The sequence below is a fragment of the Cryptomeria japonica genome, chromosome 6 (assembly GCF_030272615.1).
Source record: "Cryptomeria japonica chromosome 6, Sugi_1.0, whole genome shotgun sequence".
NCBI lineage: Eukaryota > Viridiplantae > Streptophyta > Pinopsida > Cupressales > Cupressaceae > Cryptomeria > Cryptomeria japonica.
Window position 1 is genome coordinate 41619143 of NC_081410.1, and position 17811 is coordinate 41636953.

Below are 17811 nucleotides of genomic sequence, written 5' to 3' on the forward strand. Positions count from 1 at the left end.
CAAGATAAACAAAAAGCTTCATTGAAAGAAAACCGTCAATTACAAAGACTACTATCACAAAAAACTATTAATCAAGTGATGACTTAATTGAACTTCAAAAATTAGTGTTCTGTAGTTAACTTAGCAATTGTTTACTATGAGAATAAATGAAATATTATCCAAAAGCTCTATGTTTCTCCAACATTTTTCAGAAAATCCTATAAATATATATTATTACCATTTAACTATAAACTTAACTCTAAATTGACGATGAAAGTAAGGAGCAGTTTGGACACTGCACTTTTGTGTAACAACATTGTGTTGATGATGGTGTTACTTCAGAAATCGTCCTTGTACACTATGGTTTATAGACAACCATTAAGCTCTTATATGCTTCTAGTTGATTAATTGTGGATCGATAATCTAAACTCTTATATGCTTCTGGTTGATTAATTGTGGATTAATAATCTAAACACTCATATGGTTGTAAGCACTTATATGGTTTTGGTTGATTAATTGTGGAACAATAATCTAAAGGAAATAAAATTTTCTCTTTAAATTGATTGTCTTTGAATTGTTTAAAAAATAGATTTATAAAATTATTAGTAACCTAATTTCAAAGTCTTCTAAAGTGCTTCTTCAAGATTGGCAAGTTGAAAAAACTTTTACTAGGTACATCCCTGGTTATTTTTTGTTAGCTAGTCTATTTGTTCGGTGCTCTATCTGGTTTTAGTTGTATGACTGCTCTCCCATTTTACCTAGCGAGAACTTAATTTTTAAGTGAAGCATTCTATTTTTCTTTGTATCTATGTTTAGTGGGGTATAATATTTATTATTGTAATGTGAAATAAGTGTACATAGCATTTTTTTTATTTTTTAAATGTAACAACATCATATATATATATATATATATATATATATATATATATATATATATATATATATATATATATATATATATATATATATATATATATATATATATATATATATATATATATATATGCATACATGTGTGTATTTATATAAATGTATACATGCCTACACACACACACATGTATACGTGTATATGTACATATAATACCTGTGAAAGTGAACAGATGTTGTGTGTATATATATGCGTACATGTGTGTATTTATATATATAAAACCCGTCAAAGTGTACAGGTGTCTTGCAGATTGAAAGTAGTCAAGTCCACAAACAGTTAAATAACATAAACAAAGTAACAACCCCGCAAGCACACCACGCGAAAAAACTAAGCACACTATAAAACAATGCATTACAAATTTTAAAAACTTCAAAATAAACACTCAACGTTCCATGAAAATTAGCACAGCAAAATATTTTCGAGAACAACAAAATAAATTACATTTTAGGGTTCCAAGCGACCATAAAGAACGTCGGCATTCGTGCAGATCGTCGCAAACGAAAACATCAAACCAAATTAACAAATATCGTGTTCCAAACATAACCTTAAACTATTGATGTTGATTAAAACTTAAATCAATAAAAATATCTGCAAAATTCAAAACCAAACTAAAATCCTTTTAACCTGCACCATAATTTAATCAGCAACAAAATGCCCAAAACCTAAATACCTGTCAAAGTGAACAGGTGGCTTGCAGACTGAAAGTAATCACTTCCACAAATAGTTAAACAAAATAAACAAAGTAACAACCCTGCAAGCACGACACGACAAAAAATAAGGACACTATAAAATAATGCATTACAAATTTTAAAAACTTAAAAATAAACTAAATAGGTAACTCGCAAAGTAAAACCATTCATGGCGAGAAGCTCAGAAACAAGCCCAACAAAACAGTCCAGATTTGTGCACATCGGTGGGGACAAAAACATTAAAACAAAGTAAGAAATATCGTATCCGAGTATTGATGCTGATTAAAACTTAAATCAATAAATATCTACAAAGTGCAAAACCCAACTAAAACCCTTTTAACCTACAACAAAATGCACACAAAGCGAAAGTGTTTCGTAAACCATTGCTTAAACCCAACTCAATATTAATCTGCCAAAAAAGTCTTTTACCCTACAACACAATGCCGAAAATATAAATACCTGTGCCTTGTAGGCTGGAAGTAGTCATGTCCACAAAGAGTTAAATAACATAAACAAAGTAACAACCCTGCAAGCACAACACGACAAAAAATAAGCACACTATAAAACAATGAATTACAAATTTAAAAAAGTTTAATAAAATAAACACTTACCATGCAAAGTAAAACCATTCACGGCGTGAAGCTCAGAAACAAGCCCAACAAAACACTTAGAGCCAGAAAGAAACCTAACTCGACGACTATATCCAACGTTATGCGAAAACTCGATGACTATACCTGTGCCTTGCAGACTGAAAGTAGTCACGTCCACAAACAGTTAAAAAACATAAACAAAGTAACAACCCTGCAAGCGCATGAATGGGAAAAATAAGCACAGTATAAAAGAATGCATTACAAATTAAAAAAACTTTAAAATAAAAGGAAAACTTACCTTGCAAAGTAAAACCATTCACGATGTGAAGCTCACAAAGAAGCCCAATAAAACAGTCACAACTAGAAGAAAACCTAACTCGACGATTATATCCAACGTTATGCGAAAATTTGCAGAGCAAAATATTTTCGAAAACAACAAAACAAATTACATTTTAGGGTTCCAAGTGGCCATAAAGAACATCGACATTCGTGCACACCCTCGAGGACGAAAACATTAAAGACAACGTCGCTTCGAAAACATAGCGCACACATGGACGCCACCGCAAGCGGACAAGTGACAACGAAAAAGGAAACCACAGAGACACGTCACCACGCGGGGTAAAACGCTAGCCAATAAACATGTCAACATGCGGGGAAAACGCCCGCAGCAAGACATTCCAACAGTCACCAGAATGTCTTGCAGTTTTCAGGCGAGTTTCTCTCACTAAAAGCCTATCGGCTTAAATATTCTTCACATTAGTTGATAGTTCAATTCTAAGAACTATTGATACATTGGTTGTTTAATCCGATTCCTAATTTCAGGAAACATCACCTTGTTGTTTTCCTACATCATGCATGCGACTGGTGAGTCACTGGAGCAAAACGGGCATATTTTGTACTCCTTTATGAGTAATTGGGAAACATTAAACTTAAATGCTGCACACCCACTTTGAGGATAAGAAAACCAGATTTGCCAGCAGTGGATTCTTATCCATTGGGTTCCAGAAGAGCAATACCCACAATGCGTCCCTGCGTAAACATGAAGAATACTGTGAACAGTAATCTTTTTGCTTCTCTACCTTATCTTAGACTACCGAAGTCCAGAAAACTCAAAAGAAACCAAATTATCAGAGCTCAATTGGTAGGATTGGAAGCAACGAGAAAGGTGAACATACCATTCAAACAGCGAGGAGGAGATGCAACAGGGGAAAATTACATAAAACAGACCGACAGGATTGTCAAAATCACCTTTCCAGATTCTTCAAGGATTAAGTACTTGGGTGACAATGTCTGGCAAGCTCGTCTGAAGCCTGTCACATTTTTCACCCTTACAGCCAACTCCTCCTGTGATGTCAAGTGAGTTCATACTCAAATTTTTGAATTTTGTTTTTATATTTTTATTCCGAAAAAATATTATTTTTTAATTTCAAATTTCATTTTCAAACAAATAATTAGCTCATTCTGATCACCTCCAAAAATTGGAAATTTGAATTCAGGAAAATGAGTTTTCTTTGACGCTTCATTTAGATTGTTTAAGAAACCTTTCAAAGCTAAAATCTTATACACATCATTTTTTAAGTAGAAATCATATTTTTATGTTTCTTTGTTTCAGCGTTTTCCATAGTAGGAATTCCCTCCAGTTATCTTCCAACAGACTAGTTTTGGATTTCGTCGGTCTTCCAGGGCTGAATGATGACCTGGATTTTAATTTTTGTCTGCAAGGGGAACTTGCGGTCCACAGGGAGACACCTTCATCTTTGGAAAGTAAGCAAGTTCACAGTTTTAGAGGGTGGGTCACAATGCAATTAAACGTGGATCTTCCATTTCCCTTTTCATTGATGCCAGAGTCCATTGTTCTTCCTGTTGGAAACGGTATTTTGGATCGAATTTTAGGGGCCATGGAGGGAGAATTGGTGTCAAGAATTTTAAGAGATTATAATGTGTGGGGCTATACAGTTTCTAGTCACATAACTGATAGTGTTCAACAGACTTTGGCCCCATGAGTTGTCTCGCTTTGTATTAGTTCCGTTTTTTGTTTTGTATCTGGTTTTTGCACATCTTATTTGTGTTTTTGGATATGAAGACGCGTCTCTAGAATATAATGCATGTATATTGAAGCTAAGCCAAGGTCGACAATTATTCTGGTTGTTGTTTTTGAATTCGAGAGTAGAGTTTGTCAAAGTTTATCAAAATTATTATCAGAAACCAACACTTCTGTTTTTTCCCTGCTGAATATTGATTTTTTAAGAAAACTTACCTGTAGGTTACCTATTGTTCCAAAATTCTGTCAAACTAAATGCAAATATGTTCAATGCTAGCACAATGTACTTTACATTATGTCTTTTATACATTGTCATTATCTGACCTACTTGTTCAGTGTATAGGCACAAAATCATGTTGCAGAGGCTTTTAACAACCCACTTTCTCGTGGTTATTAACAATCATTGATAACATCCTTGACCCAACGCGTCCATTGTTTGATTGGAAAAGATAAAATGATTGAAAAGTGATGCATGGTATCTATAGTCCAATAAAACTCTCCCCTATCAGTCCACCTTATGCCAAAAAGACAAGAGTTACCTTATAAGTTTCTAAGAAGATGTTTCAAACCCTTCTACTGATCTAGGACTGGTAAATAAAATCACATCTGACACCAAACATGAATAGGTAAGTTTAGGAAATATTGGCTCAGATACCTGCTCATAGTTCTAGTATAACAAGGAATATATAATGAGAATAAAGCATTGTTTAATTGATAAGCTTGAATATTGTTGGCCAACAATGCCAGCCAGGCATGGCGATTCTACATTCTGACCAAAGTAAAGATAATCTGTAACCTTATAATTTTAATTCTAAACCAATGTAAGCCTCTCTGCCTTCCAACTTTAGTCACTTTTGTGTTCCATAAGATTACAACTCTCTCCTATAGAAAGTATACTTATGGATCTTTGATCTCTACAACCCTTCCCCTCTACTTCCTCATCACCCAACCACCTACTTTAGCCTTCAGAACTCCTCACTCATTCCGATCTTAATAACTGCTTGCTCTGGTCCACATGTTTCTTTTGTAGAGTAAATGGCAGAGATATGTTGGTCTTCATATTCCCAACTTGGCAGATTTCTTGGGTTTTACAGTGTTTGGTGTTTTAATTTTTTATTGAATCTTATGGTTAATATACGTCTCATTTTCCCTTCTCTCATTGTTGTCACGTTCCCCTCATTAGCCACTTCCAGTGGTTGACTATGGAGAAAAACAAACAAACAAATAACTAAAATTAAACGGCCATTCAAAGAGGACGATGGAGACAAGAGTTAAAGCACAAGAATAGGCACAAACAATAGGAATTAAATGGATCAGAAGTATTGGTGGTGCCGTGCCATTAATAAGGCATGGGGACCACAGGAAGAGTATGGATAACCTTCACTGCTTTGAAGAATGCCTTCTTGTGGAGTATCATGATGATAGGATATTGTTGGTGAACAGATTTGTCTTTGCGATTATATCTTCAAGAATGACCCTATTCGCCTAAAGGAGCAGTGGCAATCATTCCAACAATTGGAGAGATCTTCCTCTATGTTAAGAGAGGCAGCTTCCTCGTATGATCAAATTTTGGGGTTTTTGTGGTATTTTAACCAGAAATACCCAAGGTAAAAAGAAAGGTGTCTAACAGAAACCCTGGTTGTAGACATACGAATACCAACCGGGATTCACAAACTTATGGAAAACTAACTAAAACATGTCACAAAACCAAAAACTACATTCCCAAATTCATATGATGGATTCCATCATAATTTATACAATAGTGGATGAATAGCATGCAAATCTCAACATACAAAGGGATAGGCATGAACAACATTTAAATCAAGATACCAAGATTATAGTTGTATTTCTTTACACATATTGCACAGTTTGTAAGTGCTCCAATAGAAAACCAGTAGCTTTCCACAATGACAGAGGAATTACCGGTTTAGCTTACTAATAGGTTTGTAAGGAGCATAGTTCATACCCCATCCCTGAACATCTTTCCTAGAATTAGACCAATGAAGATCACATAACATTCTGTGTTTGGAATGTCTATGTAGAAATTTTACATTCTACCACCATTGATAGATATGGCAGTACTGATACAGATCCCTGGTGTGTTTGCAACTATTGTAAGAAGGGCTGTCTGAAAAAGTTCAATAGTAGGTAACCTTCTTTGAAGTTCCTTTTCTTACTCGTCCAACCTTGCTTTGGCATGTGCTAGAATTCTTTGGTGTGCAATAACAGACTTTAGAGGAATTGTTTCAGTAGCTGCTTTTTGTTGTGATGTGTTATAAGTATGAATTGATTGGTGAATGGCATCTATACATGACTGCCATTTTTGATCTTTCAATGTTGTATATAGATCCATCACGAGCATTATAATAACTAACAAAATCTTCCATATTAACATGCTATGAAGGCATATTCATATGTTGTTTCAAAGTTCTTAGTTTGGCATAGGATTGAGACGTTGGCAAAGCTTGAGGATTTTGACTGTACACAGAGCAACTGTAATATAACATCTGATGATATTCCTCCATTCACTTACGCTGTGATGAATGTCCACACTCTATTACAATGCACCATTTTGACACAGGTAAGGTTTTATGCATGGCAGATGCATTTGCCCGAAAGTTTTTAAAGAATTTTCAACGAATCCATTTTGTGCATATCCTACAAGTACGGTATGCAATACTGTCATTCAGACTTGTGTAGCTACTTGCTATGGCATTGCATAGTGGTAATGGATTTGGCTCATACCACTTGGGTATAAGTGGAAAGATCTATGAACAGGCAGGAGGGAGTGCTACTTATATCTAAGTTTTAGATCAGACTGATAGCAAATAACCAAATTAACACACAGAACACAAGAGTACCCTGGGAAAACCTCCCTCTTGGAGGTGAAAAACCCAGCAATGAATCTTAGTTTATATTAGACAGTAAGCAGTTTGAGTCTTTACAGCTTTGCCTCAACACTTGAAGCAGCATATAAATCAGAACAGCAGGATGATAATTCTGAACTAGGGCACAAACAGTAGCATCTTAAACTTATCTGCAATATAAAGGAAGGCAACTCGCTGTCATACAGATCAATCGCTGAACATAGAGGTCAATTCGCTGATTAGGAATGTGATTCGCCGCCCCTGAGTTAATTCGCTGTTCATGGAAATGAATCGCTGCCACAAGGATATAGTTTGCTGCCCTTGAAAGGATAATTCGCTAATAATCTGCTGATGGAATTCGTTGATCTTAGGAAGAGGTAATTCGCTGATTGAATGATTGTATATTTGATGCATGAATGACCTTTGTATATATACGAGCTTTAGCCACCTTATTCTCCTTAGGTCGGCTTTACAAGATGAACAAATAATAATAATAATAATGTGCTCTAAGATTGGCTCTTAATATAGGGTCAGACCAATAAGAATTTACAAGTTACATTGTTTGATATAGGGTCAGACCAATTTACAAGTTACATTAAAGATCAGCCCTATTTACAATTACAAGTTATATTTTTTTATTTTGCATGTTGATGTGACTAAGGCCGATAGGCCAATTAGTCACTCACATGCTAGGTTGGCCCTAGAAGGAATCCAACCTAGCTACTAACACTAACACTCCCTCTTAGCTAGGGAGGAGTCCTCAATATCTAAGTCACATAGTGACAACCACCATGGCTATTCCTAGAGGGTGGATCTTTCATGGCCACTCCCAGAGGGTGGGTCCATCATGGCTACTCCCATGGATGGAAAACAAATAAACACAAGTGCCCATCACCGAATCGTGATGTCGCCATCTCAACATGACGTTCACCATAGCTACTCCCAGAGGGTGAATAAACACAAGTGCTAAGTCATGGAATTTCTCCCATGACATCTGCCATGGCTACTTCCAGATGGTGGATCCACCATACCTACTTGCAAAGGGTGGAACAAGGGATTTCACCTCAAACTTCTTTCGCAAAGAAGAATGCATCAACAAAGACTTGTACCTCAAACTTCTCTCACAGAGAAGAATGCATTAAAGTACATCTCAAGAAATCACTGATGTTGAGACTCCCTCTCAGCAAGGGCTTCATTCTCCACAACTCCAAGCTTGTCTCGAAAATGCACAGACTTCACTTTGGCAAGGGGCTTTGTGAGAAAGTCAGCCGTCTGCTCCTCAGTACAAAGGTATCTCAACTGAACAACATTCCTCTGTACCATATCTCTAATGCAGTGGTACTGGATCTCAACATGTTTTGTTCTATCATGGAACACTGGATTAACCGATAGCTTCACACAACTTTGGTTATCACAATGAATAGTAGTAGGCTCCAATGATTGTCCAAACAATCGTGCAAGGAGCTTCCGAAGCCACACTGCTTCGTGAGTTGCCACACACGTTGCAATGTATTATGCCTCTGCGGTGCTCAGTATCACTGAAGACTGCTTCCTGCTACACTAGGAAATCATAGCAGATCCCAAACTGAAACAACAACTAGAGGTGCTCTTCCAATCAATAACACTCCCTGCCCAATTAGAATCAGAATAGCCTTCTAGATTTAGGTCCACACTGGAAGAATATTTTAAGCCATATCCAACTGTGCCACGCAAGTATCTCAAGATATGATTGGCTGCAACTAGATGTATTTGCCTTGGTTCACACATGAACTGACTAAGTGCACTCACAGCATAGCAAATATCTGGTCTAGTGTTAACTAGATACATCAAGGATTCAATCAACTGTCTGTACATAGTAGGATCCACAAGATTTGAACTAGCTGCAGATTCACTTAACTTCTTCAAGTTAGTTTCCATTGGTGTAGACATAGACTTGCAATCTAACATTCCAAACCTCTTCAAGATATCAATGGTATATTTCCCTTGACTCAGAATAATCTCATTTGGCTTTTGCCATACTTCCAAGCCTAGAAAGAAATGCATGAGTCCTAGGTCTTTCATCTCAAATTCTGAAGTCAACTCCTTACATCTAAGGATGAGATGATCTTCCTCGATGACAAATAGGTCATCATCATATAGTACCAAGATTAACATTTCACCATTGAATACCTTGAAGTAAAGATTCAGATCAGCATCATTCTTGCAGAAACCCAAACCCACTAAGTATTTGTCAATTCTTTCATACCATGCACGAGGAGCCTGCTTAAGACCATATAAAGCTTTGTTCAATTTGCATACATGAGACTCTTTCCCATGAATCACGAAACCCTCAGGTTGCTCAATGTAGACCTCTTCCTCAATCACACCATTGAGAAACGTTGTCTTTACATCCATCTGATGTAGCTTTCATCCCTTAGCTGTTGCAATGACAATGATGGTTCCGATAGAAGTATAGTGAGCAATAGGAGCAAATGTTTTTTCATAGTCTATTTCCTCTTTCTAAGAAAAACCACGAGCCACAAATCTAGCCTTGTACTTCTCAATGCTTCCATCAGCTGCATGCTTAATCTTGTACAACCACTTGGAAGATACAACTGACTTCCCCTTAGGTCTAGGAACAATATCCCATACATCATTCTTAATAATGGATTGATACTCTTTATCCATTGCATCTTTCCATAATTGCTGTTTTGAGGCTTCCTCAACATTGGAAGGTTCAGTCTCAATAAGATTACACATAAATGCAACATAGCTAGAGAATCTCTATGGTCTTTTACTTTCTTTGAATGTGCCTCTAGGAGCCGCAAACTGTTCTGCCTCATGCATAGTGTTCCTTGCCCAAAGTGGTCTCTTTCGGTTCACAACAATATCTCTAGGCCCATCAATAGGGTCCAAAGGTTCAATTGGATCATCATCTACTACAGATTCGGTAGACTCCCTCTGAATCTCAGGAGCATGATCGGTGTCCATGTCTTGAGAATTCTCATGAACTTCATCATCTATCTCCATGCATGAACCTTTGGATTTTTTGAATGCAACATCTTCCTCAAATGTAACATCTTTGCTAACCTCTATATACCTCTAACCTGGAATGTAGATCCTAGAGGCTTTAGAGGTTTCACTGTAGCACACAGATAGTCCTCTCTTGCCAAAAGGTTCCAACTTGGTCCTCTTACTTAGGCACATGAACGTATACTGGACACCCAAAGATCCTCAAGTGACTGATATCAAACTTGATCCCTGAAAAGGCTTCTTCTAGAGTCATATTCTACAGTATCCGATGAGGACATCTATTCTGAACATACACAGTTGTTCTAGAAGCTTCTGCCCATAGAAAAGTCTGAAGGTCTTGATCATGAATCATAGCTTTTGTAGCTTCAACAATAGATTTGTTCTTTCTTTTTGCAACCCCATTTTGCTGCGGGTTGCAAGGGACACAGAACTCCCTCTTCATCCCTACCTCAATACAAAAATTATGAAAGTTACCTGAGATGTATTCTCCTCCATTATTAGACTTTAACACTTTAATTCTTTTCCTAGATAAGTTTTCTACTAAGGCCTTAAACTCTTTGAAACTGTAAATGTATTTCAATTTTCAATTTAAAGAGCAAGTTATATTCAATGTAATTTTTCTTTTCAAGTATATGTTATTTCACAATATAATAAATCTGATTTCTTTTCTTTGTTGCAGGTGGAGAGAGAGCATTAATATTTTCTATGTACTCTCCTCTCCACAACAATTTATCGGTGTATATATATCATGGAGGGGACCGATCAGGTGGTACCTTGATCGATCATGTCCTTTGGACATGACTGACCAAAATACCCCTTGGTCGTGTCCCTCCATGACTGATTGCTAATCGATGCCATAACATATGCAAATGAACCGATATCATTTCGGTTGTCAATATACAACATAACAAGGCCGATGGTAATCAGTGGCAATGTTTGATAAAGCCCGATCAATATTAATCAGTGGCAATGTTTGGTTTAAGCCCGATTAATATATACGGTGGCAATTAAAATGGTTTAAGCCCGATAACTTAAGTTAGTCGGTTAGCAATTCATTTAACCCGATAACATTAGTTAGTCGGTGGTAATGCATTAAGCCCGATAACCATTTAATTCATCAAGCCCGATCATTATGTAAATTCGGTGGCTATTAAAATGGTAACCCGATAATGAATCGGGGGGCTAGAACAAAACCCGATCATTATCGGTTTATCAGTTTAATAGTTTGCACTTAATTTAATCATCAGTTTGCATGAGTAACATAATTGATAGACGGTGTAAAAGAATAAGGAGAGCAATTATAATATAAATATCAGATAAAGGAATAATCAGTGAGATCTGAAATTATCTATCGATGAGATAGATGATTGAATGGGAGACTTCATTTATCTCCCATTCAATCATTTATCTTACCGAAGCTATTATGTATCAACACTCCCTCTTAGCTTGGGAAGATGAATAACAAACAAAGTGTCTAGCATCACATTTCTCTTGATGACCAATATTCCTTATATAGTTTATAATCTCATTCTCCAAGGGTTCATATCACCTAAACACATGACATGAAGTATCATCAAAACATATGATACAAGTAACCATATCACCTAAGCACGTGACATGGAGTATCACCTAAACACGTGATACAAGAAATTCATCACCTTGTGATGACATGATATCACCTAAGCATGTGATATTAGTATTGCAAAACAAGCAATACTAAGGATAAACACATGAGAATAATTAAATTCTCAACTTATCCACATTGTGGTATGTGCACTAATATCTTTCCAAATGTTTTACCACAACATAATCATGGCACATCCATGACATACCAGAAATCACACATGATAACTGGTTTGATCATTATAAGATCGTCACCTTATAATGTCTATATACAAGTGTTCATTATCTGAGAGATCGTCACCTCTTAGAAATGAACACAGGGGGTTGAACACATAAAAGTCCTAAGACGACAAAGAAGTTTACACATTAAACATCTTATTGATATGTAAGTACAGATTACAAAGCAAATTACCTTTCTATCATACCCAAACCTTTTCTGAAGTGTTCAACCTTCACTCTGGAAAGTGGTTTAGTAAGAATATCTGTTGTCTGATCTCCTGTACAAATATATTCCAACTGAATCACATTCCTGTCTACCATATCTCGCACATAATGGTATGGAATCTCAATGTGCTTAGATCTGTCATGGAACACCGGATTTACTGAAAGTTTTATGTAGCTCTGGTTATCACAATGGATATCAGTAGGTTTCACTTGTTCACTGAATAATCCCACAAACAACTTCCGGAGCTATACTGCTTCTTGGGCAGCCATGGAAGCTGCAATGTATTCGGCCTCAGTAGAACTCTGTGCTACTGAAGACTGCTTTCTGCTGATCGAAGATATCATGGCTGAACCTAAACTGAAACAACATCCTGAGGTGCTTTTCCTGTCAGTCACACTTCCAGCCCAATCTGAATCTGTGAATCCGTGTAGATCTAGATCAACTCTCTCATATTTGAGACCAAGGTTTAGAGTACCTTGTAGATATCTCATAATGTGTTTCACTGCTATCAGGTGTATCTCCTTTGGCTCACACATAAACTGATTCAAAGCATTAACTACATAACAGATATTTGGTCTTGTATTTACCAGATACATCAGGGACCCAATCATTTGCCTGTAGTGAGTAGGATCAGTGGGTTGTGACTCTGCTGCTGCTTCCTTAAGTTTATGAAGATTTGTTTCCATTGGAGAGGTCATGGTCTGCAGTTTATCATTCCAAATCTCTTCAAAATGTCCAAGTTATACTTTCCTTGGTTTAGTATAATGCTATTAGAATTTTGCCATACTTCCAAGCCTAGGAAGTAATGAAGGAGTCCCAAGTCCTTCATATCAAATTCTTTAGAAAGATCTTTCTTGCATTGATCTATAAGGTGATCTTCTCTTGTGATTAATAAATCATCAACATATAAAATCAATATTAGCATATCACCTTTGTTTTGCTTATAGTAGAGATTAAGATCTGCATCATTCTTAGAGAAGCCTAGTTCTGAGAGATAAGTATCAATTCTTTCATACCAGGCCTTGGGAGCCCATTTAAGCCCATAGAGAGCTTTCTCGAGTCTACACACATGAGACTCTGCATCATGAATCTCAAACCCTTCAGGTTGCTCTAGGTATACTTCTTTTGAGATCTCACCATTAAGGAATGTTGTCTTAACATCCATTTGATGAACTTTCCATCCCTTTTGTTGCTGCAATGGCTAAGACGACTCTTACTGAGGTGTATCTGGCTACAGGTCCAAATGTTTCTTCATAATCAATTCCTTCCTTTTGAGAGAACCCTCTGGCTACAAATCTGGCCTTGTGTTTTTCAATACTGCCATCTGCAGCATGTTTGATCTTGAAAAGCCATTTGGAAGAAACAATAGATTTTCTAGTTGGCCTAGGAACAATTTCCTAAACATCATTCTTCATAATGGACTGATATTCCTCAGACACGGCATCCTTCCATATTTGATGTTTAAGTGCATCTGATACATTGTTAGGTTCAACTTTTGAAAGATCATTCATAAGGGCAACATAGCTAGTGAATTTGTTAGGCCTTTTGCTTTCTCTGAAGATTCCTGAAGGAGCAACATACTTCTGAGCTTCTTCTATAGTTTTGGTGGCCCATAGTGGTCTTTTCTTGAGATTTTCTCTAGGTGGGTTTTGAGTTTCACCTTCATTTTCTTCAAGATTCTCCCTCTGAAGCTTAGGAGTAGGGTCTTCATCTATGCTAGGGGTAGGAATATAGGCTTCAGGTTCTATTGAGCTTTGGGCTCTTTTGAAGGCTAAGTCTTCTTCAAAGATTACATCCCTACTCAGTTCAATATTCCTTTGACCAGGTATATAGATTCTGTAGGCCTTGGAGGTTTCACTATATCTTACAAGTATTCCCCTTTTTCCAGAAGGCTCTAATTTTAATCTTTTCTCCTTTGGTACATGAATATAGACAGGGCACCCAAATATCATAAGGTGGTTGATATCTGACTTTGTTTTAGTAAAGACTTCCTTAGGGGTTTTATCTTCAAGATGGGAGTGAGGACATCTATTTTGTATATATACAGCAGTGCTGGTTGCTTCTGCCAAAAGATTGGTATTTAGATTCTGATCAAGAATCATGGCTTTGGCAACTTCTACAATTGTCCTATTTTTCCTCTCAGCCACCCCATTTTGTTGAGGATTATAAGGTATAGTAAGCTTCCTCTTAATCCCAGTATTTTTACAAAAATCCTTAAACAAATCTGAGGTGTATTCCCCCCCATTGCCAGTTCTTAAGGTTTTAATTTTATTTCCTGAGTAGTTTTCTGTTAGTGATTTAAATGCCTTAAACCGATTAAGGATCTCTTCTGATTCTTTACATTTCAGAAAGTAGATCCAAGTTTTCCTAGAGTAGTCATCAACAAATATTACATAATACAAAAATCCCCCTATAGAAGATACAGACATGTTGTCCTCATTTTTGTTTCCAAAAATGAAGGACCACTATATGAAATTTTTGTGAAAAAATGAAAATTTTTACTCTATGGCACGTTTCTCGAGGCAAAATTTTGACAAATCCTTGGATTGGCTTAATCCTCAGTCTATCCTCGAACTATGTTTCAAATTTCGTCAAATTTTGGGTTCGTTTGCTATGCCTTTCCTTCAATTTCGGGTTTTAAAACCCCGAATGCAGGTGGAGAATTTTCTTCAAACTGCAAGTTTTAATGATATTCATTGTTTTGGTTGTTGTAGGGGAATTTTTGACTTACTACATGTGCACTTTTATTTAAAAGATGTTACTTGTACTTTGTTTTAAATTTCCCCTTTGTTGTTTTTATCTTTTTTATTGTTTTTAGTCTTGTTTAGTTAAAATAGGGGTTTTTTGGCTCAATTACAAGTAAACTTGCAGTTTGGTCTAAAAACCCCTACATTAATGGTTTTCACATGTAATAGGGATTTTAAATCTCCATTACATATGTGCAAGTATTTCTAACTTGTTGTAGGGATTTTATTTCCCTTTTACAAGTAATTAAAACTTGCAGTTTGCTCCAAAAAACCCGATTTTGCCTTGCAAGTGCATTTTTGACAATTTTAAACTTGTCATTTGTCCAAAAAATCCCGATTTTGGCTTGGCAAGTGAAAAAGTGAAAAATAAAACTTGTCATTTGTCTAAAAAATCCCGATTTTGCCTTGTAAGTGGAAAAAGTGAAATTAAAACTTGTATTCTTCTTCCAAAAACCCGATTTGCATTCTCTTATGCAAATTCGAACTTGTCTTTTGCTCCAAAAAACCCGAAATGCAAGGAAAAACGATTTTTGACCATTTCAAGGCAAATTTTGTGGAGAGATTGTTGGAGGAAGGAGGCGTTTTGGTTTGCATCCTATTTTCATGCATTCATGGACATCTTTCACGCCAAATGTAGGTTGCATTGACTGTTTTTTTCGCTCTAAATCAGCAACCACGTTTTTCATAAATGCCACTTTTTGAGGGTTTAAATCTTCAACAAACTCCACTCTCCTAAATCGTTTTTCCCTTTCTCATCTAGGCGTGGAGTTTAGGAGGATTGTTGAGCTATTAATTGATGCCATTTGGTGTGCAAATGATGGCCACATTTTTTCCACGTGACTCCGTTTGGCTACGTTTTGCAACATTAATCATCATTTCTTGTACTTCCTTTTTAGGCGTTTTGCTCCAATCCTTTTAGGCGTGCTCTCTCATTGGCAATTTGATCTTCCAAATTTGGGATTGCTGTTACATTTATCAGTTTGGGACATTTTTACAAAAACGTGTTAAGGGTTTTGGCATTACGGATTGCTCCTTTTTTCCGGTTTTGCTTCTTCATTCCAAGAATTGTTGCATTATTGGAGAAGCATCTTGCATTTTCAAGAAAGGTATGTTCTCTTTCCTTTCTTTCCTTCATTTTATTATTTTCTTGTTTTCTTGTTTTTCTTTCTTAGTTGCATTTTTGTAAATATGTGTTGTTCTTCCCCCAAAATTGTTTTTTGTGAGAGAAATTTTCCCCTTGGTATGCAATTTTTGAATTGCATTGTTCTTCCCAAAATTCCCTCTTTACTTGTATTCGAGATTTTTAATCTCGATTACAAGTTCGCTGGAAATTCTTGTTCTTCCCCTACGGTTAAGGAATTTAACCATTTTTGGTTAAAATTCCAAGTTTAAAAGTGTGAAATACCCCTCCCTTGCAAATTCGGGTTTTGAAAACCCGATTACATGTTGAAGAGTTCTTCCCATTTTCATGAAAATGACTTTCCCGGATTTTCCCATTTCTATCCATTCATGTTCCCCATATCCGTACTTTCCATTTCCATCATTTCCCGCAAGTCAAAATCTCATTTTTCGTCCATTTCTCCATTTTCGAATTTACAAGTGTACTTGTATTTGGGTTTTAAAACCCCGATTGCATGTCTGTCCTTTCCAACTTGTATACTTGCGAAAATTCTCCAAAGATCCGAAATTGGTCAAAGTCAAGATTTTCCCATTTCTACATATTTCCCCTCTTCCTCATAAAATCGTGAGAATCAAAGTTTTACCCATTTGGAGAAGGAAGAATGATATTTGCAGCTGACTATGATGTTGCCTTAACTCTTTTAAGTCTTCATCACAGCATTCCAGGTTCACAATCAATGTCAGATTTGCTGGCATCTCCAACTCCAAAGAAAATGAAATACAAATATGACAAATATCAAAATGAGGTTGCACCTTCCTAGGTTTCTTCTCCTTTGGATCGCATTAGAGACACGGAGATAGGGCACGTTGATATGGCAGAATTCATCAACAGGGTAGAAGATCCAAAAGACAATAACTTGCAGCGGCTGTTGGATAGCCATATCCGTCATGCATCTTCCTTCCCAGTGGCTGCCCTAGAACCTGAGTTTGTTCTTGCATGCACCCATCATTTTGACAAGGAATCAAGAGTCATCAAAAATGATGATGGCGAAGCTATAATTCGTCTTGATGCGGATACAATTGAAAAGGTCTTCAAAATACCTCCTGCACTTGTTTATATGAAAATCACCAAAGAAAGTGCAGGGGAATATTACATGAAGAGGGAAAAAGATTGCAAGCGGCACATCAATAGGTGGATCCAAGAGCCACGTCCTTCCTTCTCAAGGTGGGCAAAGTTGTACCGTTGTGATTTCAAATGGGAGATAGGAGACACCATCACTCTTCTCATCAGGATGATGGGCCTTGAGCATTCCAATGTCTTTGAGCCATGGATGTATCAGTTCATTATGTTCATACGACAGTCACATCACATTTCATGGGGGGAAGTCATCAACGATGCCTTGTGTGAACAACTTGTAGCATATCCTACCACCATGACCTTCTTCATGAATTCTTATTTAGTATATTTAGTAGCATCACTTAGACACTTTTCAGGTCTTTCTACCAAGGGTGATCGCTCGCTTATACCAGTTTGGGAATATTATGACCAGTTGCCATTGAAACCCAGCAGACTGCATTTTAGAAGGGTCCAAGATGCATTCTTCGGATATTTCATGTGTCAGTTTGACAGGGATCTCAGGAACAAAAGAGTATCAGATGAGGCATGGGCCAAGGTGTCTGAGTATGGGTGTTTGTTTCTGCAATTTCCGACATTCACCTATATGAGGATAGGATGCTATGATGGTTAGCCATATATGCTTCCAAGATACCC

The 17811-nt window shown here is 36.7% G+C and overlaps 1 protein-coding gene across 2 annotated transcripts in view; it reads left to right on the plus strand.

The window, feature by feature from the left end:
- Window positions 1–2844: 2844 nt before the first annotated feature.
- Window positions 2845–17811, plus strand: part of LOC131072138 (uncharacterized) — a 43073-nt gene continuing 28106 nt past the window's right edge. The window contains exons 1-2 of one of the 2 annotated variants that reach the window (XM_058008205.2): window positions 2849–3542; window positions 3799–4395. In XM_058008205.2, the coding sequence (XP_057864188.2) occupies window positions 3208–3542; window positions 3799–4189 (726 nt within the window). In that variant the 5' untranslated portion in view covers window positions 2849–3207 and the 3' untranslated portion in view covers window positions 4190–4395. Of the gene's footprint in view, window positions 3543–3798; window positions 4396–17811 lie in introns of those variants that run through there. The other variant, XM_058008206.2, reaches the window with a different exon arrangement.